The sequence below is a fragment of the Malurus melanocephalus genome, unplaced genomic scaffold (assembly GCF_030028575.1).
Source record: "Malurus melanocephalus ecotype Western Australia unplaced genomic scaffold, MMel_1.1 scaffold_2307, whole genome shotgun sequence".
Taxonomy (NCBI): domain Eukaryota; kingdom Metazoa; phylum Chordata; class Aves; order Passeriformes; family Maluridae; genus Malurus; species Malurus melanocephalus.
The window spans coordinates 2,658-10,908 of NW_026625539.1; the positions used below are offsets into that span (position 1 = coordinate 2,658).

The following is an 8,251-nucleotide window of genomic DNA, read 5'->3' on the forward strand; positions in this document are numbered from 1 at the left end:
TTTTGCGAAGGAATGGTACCTTTGTCACATTTATTGACATTTAATGACATTTAATAACCTTTAATGACATTTAATGACATTTAATGACATTTAATGACATTTAATAACCTTTAATGACATTTAATGACCTTTAGTGACCTTTACTGCCCTTTCCCGGCATTCCCGGCGCTGCCCAGGGTGCGCGCCGGTTGCACCCGAGGTTTTGCAAAGGAATGGTGTCTCTGTCACATTTAATGACCTTTACTGACATTTAATGACATTTAATGACCTTTAATGACCTTTACTGACATTTAATGACCTTTACTGACCTTTACTGGCCTTTTAATGACATTTAATGACATTTAATAACCTTTAATGACATTTAATGACCTTTACTGACCTTTACTGACCATTCCCGCAGTACCGGCGCTGCCCGGCAGAGGGCGCTCCCATCAGAGGCGCTCCCCGGGCGCTCAGCGCAGGCCCGCGCATGCGCACACACACAGCGCGCAGGCCCGCGCATGCGCACACACACAGCGCGCAGGCCCGCGCATGCGCACACCCCTCGCGGCTGAGGCGGCGGTGAAGGAGAGCGGAGGCCGCTCCGCACCAGCGCTGCCGGCCCTGCCCGCTCCATGCACAAGATGCTGCTGGCCGCGCTGTCGCGGGTGCTGCAGGCGCCGGCGGTCTCCGGGAAGGTGGTGAGTGCGGCGGGGAGGGTGTCCGTGCCGCTCGGGGCAGGCCGGGCGTGCCGCCCTCACCGCCCTGAGGGCTGTGGGAGGAGCGCGGGGCGCGGGCGGAGCGCCGGCAGCACCCGCCGGTTCGGTTCTGACGGCTCAACAAAAAAAAAGAATTTAAGAATAGTAATTTTTAAAAAGAGCTTTATTCCTTCCCCACTCAAAGGTCCCCATTGATAGGAAAATGGTCGCCACGTGAAGGAACTGGCTTTATAAACGCTTTACAAATGGCGCAGGGCTTTAATTGGTATTGTTTATGTGTATTTTGACAGCACAGGTCCCTCAGAGAGATCTGCTCGGCCCCATTGTGGTTCAGTGCCTGACTGAGCTGCTTGTCCTCCCTTTGTCCAGTCAATAGCCACCTTTGATCTATGCATTGATCTTCTTTCAAAGTTTGTTATTTTTTGTCATTAGCGTGACTCATTTTTTTATATTTTATCTCTTTTGTGTGAAAAATCATACTTTCACCACTTCTTCATTCTGCCTATTCTACTGTAATGACTGTGGCCATGAGGAATTATTAACCCTGCTGAGAAAAACCTGTTGGCAAAAGCAGAGTTAAAAGATACCTTTTTTAAACTGGAAATCAGCTGCCTTTTTGCCATGGAGAGCTGATGTACCCCTGTTCTGAGGCAGCTCTGTCACCCAAGCATTCACTGCTTGTGGATGACTGGAGAGAATGACACTGGAATATTTACTGGAAGATCTTATCTATGTTAGGGCTGGATATCTAGGAGTATTTCCAAATTCACAAATAAAATATCTAGATTAAATTTTGCAAATATGGGTGCCCACAATAGGTCCCTTACTACAAGTACTTGGCCTGCTCTGGAGACACTGCATTTTCCTGGAATGCCAAAGTAGATCTGGTTAGGATATCTTAATAAAGATTTTTGGACCCTACTGCTTAMCARATATGTAAATATTTGTCTTGAATTRTTCCTATGCCTCTSTAGTGAAGGCATAAGTTACCAAATAAATAGAAGTAGACTTAATCCATAAAGCAGTGTCTCATATATGCTTTGAGCATTTTCCAGAGTATCCAGATGGATTTCCATGTATGGAAACTGTCACCTGCAGTGTTCTGTTCTAGTTGGATAACAGTTTGCTGACTTCTGCTCCCCTGATTGTTTGCTACAGCTACTTACTGTTTTTTTTCTTTTTTGTCTTCCTTCCAAATGCTGCTAACCTAGGGAGCCATTAGTGAGGTAAGGCCTCAGTCAGTCTTGTCAAGGTTCACTTTTGGTAGGTGTACTGGCCACATATCAGAACTTTTGTTCAGACTCCTCTCAGGGCAGGGGTTTAACCAGAGAGCCTCAAGAGATCCCTCCCAACCCTCAAGACATCCCAGCCATTCAGTGACAGTGCAGATCCCAAACTGGAAGCAGATAAACTTCCAACTTTAGAAGTAAAATATTTTCTTCACTGATAATACTGATGCGTTGTAAATAGTGTAGAAACTTGGTTTAAATTAAAACCTCTAAATACTTAATCTGATAAGGGCCAGGGTGAGTGGGGACACAGTTACTGTAAATCAGGTACACAACAGAGTAGGTTACCAGGATGGGTTGAGAATTTTCTCCCAAGCTTCACGCTTGTCTGTGAGACCTTTCTTTGAGATGGTGACCTGGACATTCTGAAAATTTTGATGGAATGTGCCTTCAGCTAAATGTATGTGAATTCCCTAGCTGAAGGAGCTGCTGACATTTTTGTGTAACTTAATCAGCAGTACAGTCTTGCCACTAAAGATGTCGTGTGTTCCTTACGCTGTGGCCACAGCACATGGACAAGGCCCATCCTGTCTGATGCTGCAGTGAAATTTGCTGAAGTCATTGAAAATCACCCCCATTCATTGGTCAATAGACTGTGTTCATTCTTTAAGCGGGATCACTAATGTATTTTTAAATATTTTTCTTGTCTCCCCCCACCATGCCACTCTTTCTGTTCCGTGTTTCATGTATCCTCAGGTACTTTCTGTGTTTCCACATCATTTTTAAGTAGTGGCCGTGCTGTTATTGAAATGATGCACTCTTCATTGATACAGCTTTGAATCCTCCTAATTTCTCTTCCTATCAAAAAGAAAGAGTGAGAGTATTCATATTTCAGATAGCTGCTGGGTTTTCTCTTTGATTGGTTTTAGGATTCTGTCTTGTTCTATCAAGGCAGAATTCCAGTCAGCACAGACAGCAATCAGGTTTTTTGTTGGCTGCCTCTCCTCACATTGTCAGCCTGGCATGTGAAGGGAGAAACAATTATTTTGACACTTTTCAGTGTCAAAGTTTTGAAACTTATTTAGTTTATTTTAGATAATAAAGGGTATTACAAATTGAATTTCTTCACTCTTTTTCTAATCTTAGTTTTAAATACTGGGTTTTAAAGGACTTTAATATATGCATACAGAATGAAAGTTCCCTAGTCTTGCGGGATGTGCCACTGGTGAGTCTGATTCATAAGTTATTTCAGTTTGGGGTACTCTAAGAAATTATTTGAAAGTTCACAAACTTTTACTTGATAATTACATATAAGTTTTGCTCATGTTTTGGTTTTGTCTTTTTTTTTAAGGCCTTCCGAGTGATGGTAGCATCACGTAATTATGGAGACTTTGCAAGTGAAGCTACGTTTGAGATCAAGGTAAAGAAGAACATTTAATACTGGCATTCTGTSTAAGCATTTGTTGCAGATCTTAACCTGATGGAGCTGTCCCCATATCTCTTTCAGTTAGAAAAATCAGGTTTGAATTTCCAGCACCAAATCTCTCACTATCTGACCTGATTACTAAGTGCAGCTGGAAGTACTGTTTGGCAGTGTGTAGTAACGTTACTTGCTTCTTAAGAATGTGAAGTTGTGATTTTTTGCAGCTGTGATATTGCAATGCAGCTGTGAGAACAGAGTCAGAAAGAAGCTAAAGAACCTTTTCTGTTCTGTTCCAATGTTTCCTTAATGCTTTAAAAACAACCAGGAGTTTGCAGCCTATCCCAAAAATGCAGCTGATTGAGGTCTGTATGGGTTTTTGAGGAAAATATGTGGCATCCTTTCAATGCTTGATTTGGTGCTGCTTGAAAAATCTGTTTTATATTCTGCCAGCTTTCCAGTGTGGCTGGGTTTTAGGAAAAAAATTATGTTTCTATTGGCATTTGCTTTTGTGTTGGTGTTTCATTTAGGGTCTGATGAAAGAAAATCTGAAAGAAATAATTTTGGTTATTTTCCACCCTCACCCTGTTTGTCTGTGAAGTATGACAATTGCTTCACAAGTGGAAGGGAAGGAATATATGTTCTATGAAAAAACTCTTTTTTGACTAAATATAAGGTTTAATGTTTGGTCCTGTGTTGATGACAAAACTCCAGAGTTTCTGTTGTTGTGTGAACTTGGAAGCAGAGTTGTCTTGAGTAGCGTGCCCAGATGTTATATCCAGTTCATGTAAGTGTCAGTGGATTTGCTCTGGAGAGACTTTTGCTTTGATATAAACTGTCTTTAACCTATATAGAAGTATTTTGACCATTTAATCTGCACTAACAGAGCAATTTGTTTGGTTTCTTCTAAACTGTTTGTTTATTTATAGCAGAGGGCCACATGGTACAAACCATTTTACAGTGGAGACTCAATCTTTCTTATCTCTTCACTAAGCCTCTGTAGCTCCTACCAAGTATTTGGACTGCAACAGCTATGGAAGTGTTCTTTTTTTCCATATTTTCTGAGGACTTTAGCTCATCTTCTGCTTGTAGGAACAACAAGGTTTCATTTTGCAGTTGGAAATCTGTCTTCATTAAAAGTAAGGGGTTTATTCCCTGGAATTTTGAAATTGCACAAACTTTACAGTTCTGACCTATGAATTTAGATTTTGCTGGCTGTCTTTTTAAAAAGAATTAGACTCTGAGTTTGAAAATGGCAGATAATAAAAAAATCAAGTATTATTCATAACTAGGATGAATGATTTTCAGGAAATGTCTTGTTGGACTTTGCAGAAATGTGACCTGCATCGCCTGGAAGAGGGGCCAGGCACCACGGCAGTGATGACTCGAGAGGAGGGGCTCCATTACTACAAGACCATGCAGACCATTCGGCGCATGGAGCTCAAGTCTGACCAGCTCTACAAGCAGAAAATCATTCGTGGCTTCTGCCACTTGTATGATGGGCAGGTAAAAACATTTCTCCAGGAGGTATTACATTGTCCCTTAAGGGAGGGATTTTAATAGAGTGGGGAATGTAGACCTGAGTATCTGTGTATATCATGAGAGGAGGGGGAGGAGAGACACAGACAGGGAAAGGCACAGTGCAAATGAAGACCAGCTGAATGTGGAGAATGAGCAGTTTGAGCAGGTTTCATTGATGCTTTTTGTTTCTGTATCTTGTGGATCACGTGCCCACTAAAAAGCAACAGTCAGAAGAAACTTCATTAAGTTTTTGAAACTTTGCTGTCTGTCCATTATCCCCTGATGTTTTTGAATTGTGGTTGTTGAGATACTTCATTTAGAGGGAAAATTCTCCAGATTTTTGCAGATTCCAGTTCCCTTCCCATGTGCCTTTGCTAGTTAATCAGGTTGGAATTTAGAGCCCAAGGCTGTTGTAGCTCTGGGCCTGCCATCAACCCTTGGGGTTTGAGTCAGTCTCATGTATGTGTGCCCTTCCTGTGACCTGCTGGTATTTGATGTGTGTGGGACAGTGGGAGCTGTGTGTTTCTCTCCATTGCTAATCTCTGTCCTTGTCCTTTGTTCCAGGAGGCTTGCTGTGTGGGGCTGGAGGCTGCCATAAAGCCTACAGACCATGTGATAACAGCATACAGAGCCCACGGCTTTACCTACACCCGAGGAGTGCCTGTCCGGGAGATTCTGGCAGAACTTACAGGTTTGTGCTCACTGAACTGAGGATTCACTTGCTGCTGTGAAAGTGTCAGAATTCTGTGCTCAGATTCACAGTGATGTGATGCACAAAGTCTGCTGGGCCTTCAGAAGCAGTATAGTGACATAGAATAAATCAGTGTTTTCATTTTATGATGCAGCCACTTTTTTACTGTGAAAAGTAACAAATAGGGAATATTTAAGTGCTAATACTTCTAAAGCACAAATTAATGATTTTTTTTCTTGTTACCATATTGTTACCATATTCATTGTGCTGCAGCAGTTTTGAACTTGCTGATGGTTGGCATTTGTTCTAGTGGGACAGGGCATTACCCTCCACAGGAGATAGACCTGGATTTTCAGAATTATGCTGAAGTCTTAGGAAGACTGGTTAAAATTGTCTATAATGATAAACCGAATGGTTTGGGACAATTTGACTGTAACAAGAATATTAAATGATAATTTAGACAGAGATCTTGCAGAAAGGAGAGATGGCTGTCCACAATAGGGTTGAGGATGGAGCAGAAAAGAGAAAAAAGGATCAGTCTGATGAACTCTTATGAGATCTGTGAGCATGTGCCAGAAGTGAAAAATGAGCAAGGAGCTTGAAGGCCTTTATTGATCATTATTATAATAAAGACTCGATCTGAGAATCTGCATGCTTGAAATGTTAATATAGGAAAGCATGTTTGGGGTCAGAGAAGAGAGAACTAAGAATTGTGTGTGCTAAGAATTCATAACAGTGATGTGCACAGCTTGCCAAGTATCTTTGGGTACTGGTAAGACAGAAGGTAAATGAGAAGATTGTCATGACTGAGTCAACAATTGGCCCTGAAACTACAAATATGAGTGATAATGTGGTGGGGTTTTTTTCTGTATGTCATAAAATGACACATATAATCTTCTGTAATATTAGGCTTGACTTTATTGGGGCTCGTTTAATTGGAAAGGAGTGGCTGCAGTACAGAGACTGTTCCAGGAAATGACACTTGGGGAATATTCTTAGAAGTGCTGCTAGAGCCTATTATTGTGAAGAAAGATCTGGAGTAAAAATGACAAACTGAAAGTCAGCTTGGGTTACAATGACCAGGAAATKWCAAAATTTTAAAAAATCTTKGAAGGAGAGGGAAGCAGAGTCACCCAAAATAAGACCAGTAGATAAGATCCTACAGGAAACAATCCATAGAAAAGGGCTTCTCAGGAGAATTGACAGTTGCTTCAGAAACAGGTTTTTGTACTAAGTAGGAAACGTAACAAAAGGTGACATTGGTTAATCAGGAGTTCTTAAATACATTCTAAAATACAAGAAAGGATTGTACAAAAGTGCAGGGAGCTTACTAAAGGTATATTCACTTAATCATGAAACCACTTATCTTAAAATTACACTTTTTTTTTTCTTTGGCCCTAGCTGGCAGAATCTGTAACAGCTCTCATGAAAGGAATTCATAAATATATGAAAGGCAGGAGAAAGACCAGTAATAGAAATGATCCACTCTTAAGTAAGAAAGAGGAGTACAAATTTCAGAAAGGGACCCACTTCTAAAAATAAAACAAAGGCAAATGCTAAAAACTCAACCTGACAAGCTGTGCTTATTAGAAATAAAAATACATTCTCCTGTGGATAGTAACAAGACAGATGAGAATAGGAATTGGAATGTGCTGATGAGAAATTCTGTGTTCTTAGATGAGCTCTTTTAAATAGGGTTTATTGTAATGCTTCATGAATCACTGGTTATCTTCAAACTGCAGCTTCAAAAGCTGGGCTGCGTGACTTAGGTTTACACTGGGGTGGAATGGGGAGCTGGTAGTTGTTCAGTTCTTTTCAGTGTCTTATTTGTAATTTTTGCTTGTGGTTATTGTCAAAGGGAAGCCAAATCTAAATTACGGCAACTAATTTGTAACAGTATTCTTACCTTTCTTGCAGAAGCCTAAAGTAAGAATGTACTTTTTGCAGATTATGTATATGAGACCTTCTTGTCTATGAGAAAAACACCCCATATTTATCTGAAAGTGCTTTTCTATAGTAGGACACTGAAACTTTTGGTTGGTTTTAAAAGTTCTTCTTAATCTTACCTGTATTTCCAGAATTATTTTTTCATTATTGTTCCCTTCCCCCCCCTCCTGTCTTCTCTTACATGTTTTTTTGAGATATTTGTGAAATTGTATGAGACAGGTCATCACTCCACACAGATCTAATGGCAAAGACATGGTCTTACTGTTGCTACCTTTAGGAACTGAATTGGATGTTCTCATTTGTATAGTATTTTTCTTCCAAAATATAACTTGCTTCTTATTCATGTTTCAGGTCGAAAAGGAGGATGTGCAAAGGGAAAAGGAGGATCAATGCATATGTATACCAAAAACTTCTATGGTGGCAATGGAATTGTTGGTGCTCAGGTATAAACATGATTTCTGTTTTATAGCACAAGCTGATTTTAGCTCTTGTTGCCAGTGTTTCAGTTTTTGTTGTGTATGAGTTTGTGTGCAGATACCATTGCTCTGTGGCTGTTATGTCTTACTCTGGTGTTCTCCCCTTGTGTAAACTGTAGCAAAAATGAATCAAATTGAGACTACAGTTCATGTTTATAGTTTGGCTGTAAGACCATTTAGAACAAAGGGAGGTGGCTGGGTAACAATTTGTCGAGCAAGTCTCTAACAGTCTAAACATCTCCTTAGAGTTCACAAGCTGCCTGTCTTCA

The 8,251-nt window shown here is 40.6% G+C and overlaps 1 protein-coding gene across 2 annotated transcripts; it reads left to right on the forward strand.

Annotated features, from left to right (window-relative positions):
* The first annotated feature begins 542 nt into the window (after window positions 1–542).
* LOC130587711 (pyruvate dehydrogenase E1 component subunit alpha, somatic form, mitochondrial-like) lies at window positions 543–7,975 on the forward strand. 2 transcript variants are annotated; one of them, XM_057388685.1, is made up of 6 exons: window positions 543–680; window positions 1,910–1,924; window positions 3,279–3,347; window positions 4,680–4,853; window positions 5,433–5,559; window positions 7,858–7,975. In XM_057388685.1, the coding sequence occupies exons 1-6, from the start codon at window positions 615–617 to the stop codon at window positions 7,953–7,955; spliced, it is 549 nt and encodes a 182-aa protein (XP_057244668.1). In that variant the 5' UTR covers window positions 543–614; the 3' UTR covers window positions 7,956–7,975. The 2 variants fall into 2 exon arrangements, with proteins under 2 accessions (XP_057244668.1, XP_057244669.1); XM_057388686.1 differs by lacking the exon at window positions 1,910–1,924.
* Window positions 7,976–8,251: the final 276 nt, after the last annotated feature.

Coding starts and splice junctions, on each gene's coding strand:
- LOC130587711 (XM_057388685.1), top strand. CDS start 615: ATGCACAAGATGCTGCTGGCCGCGCTGTCGCGGGTGCTGCAGGCGCCG. Junction 4,854..5,432: donor GCCACTTGTATGATGGGCAG/GTAAAAACATTT, acceptor CCTTTGTTCCAG/GAGGCTTGCTGTGTGGGGCT. Junction 5,560..7,857: donor GATTCTGGCAGAACTTACAG/GTTTGTGCTCAC, acceptor TTCATGTTTCAG/GTCGAAAAGGAGGATGTGCA.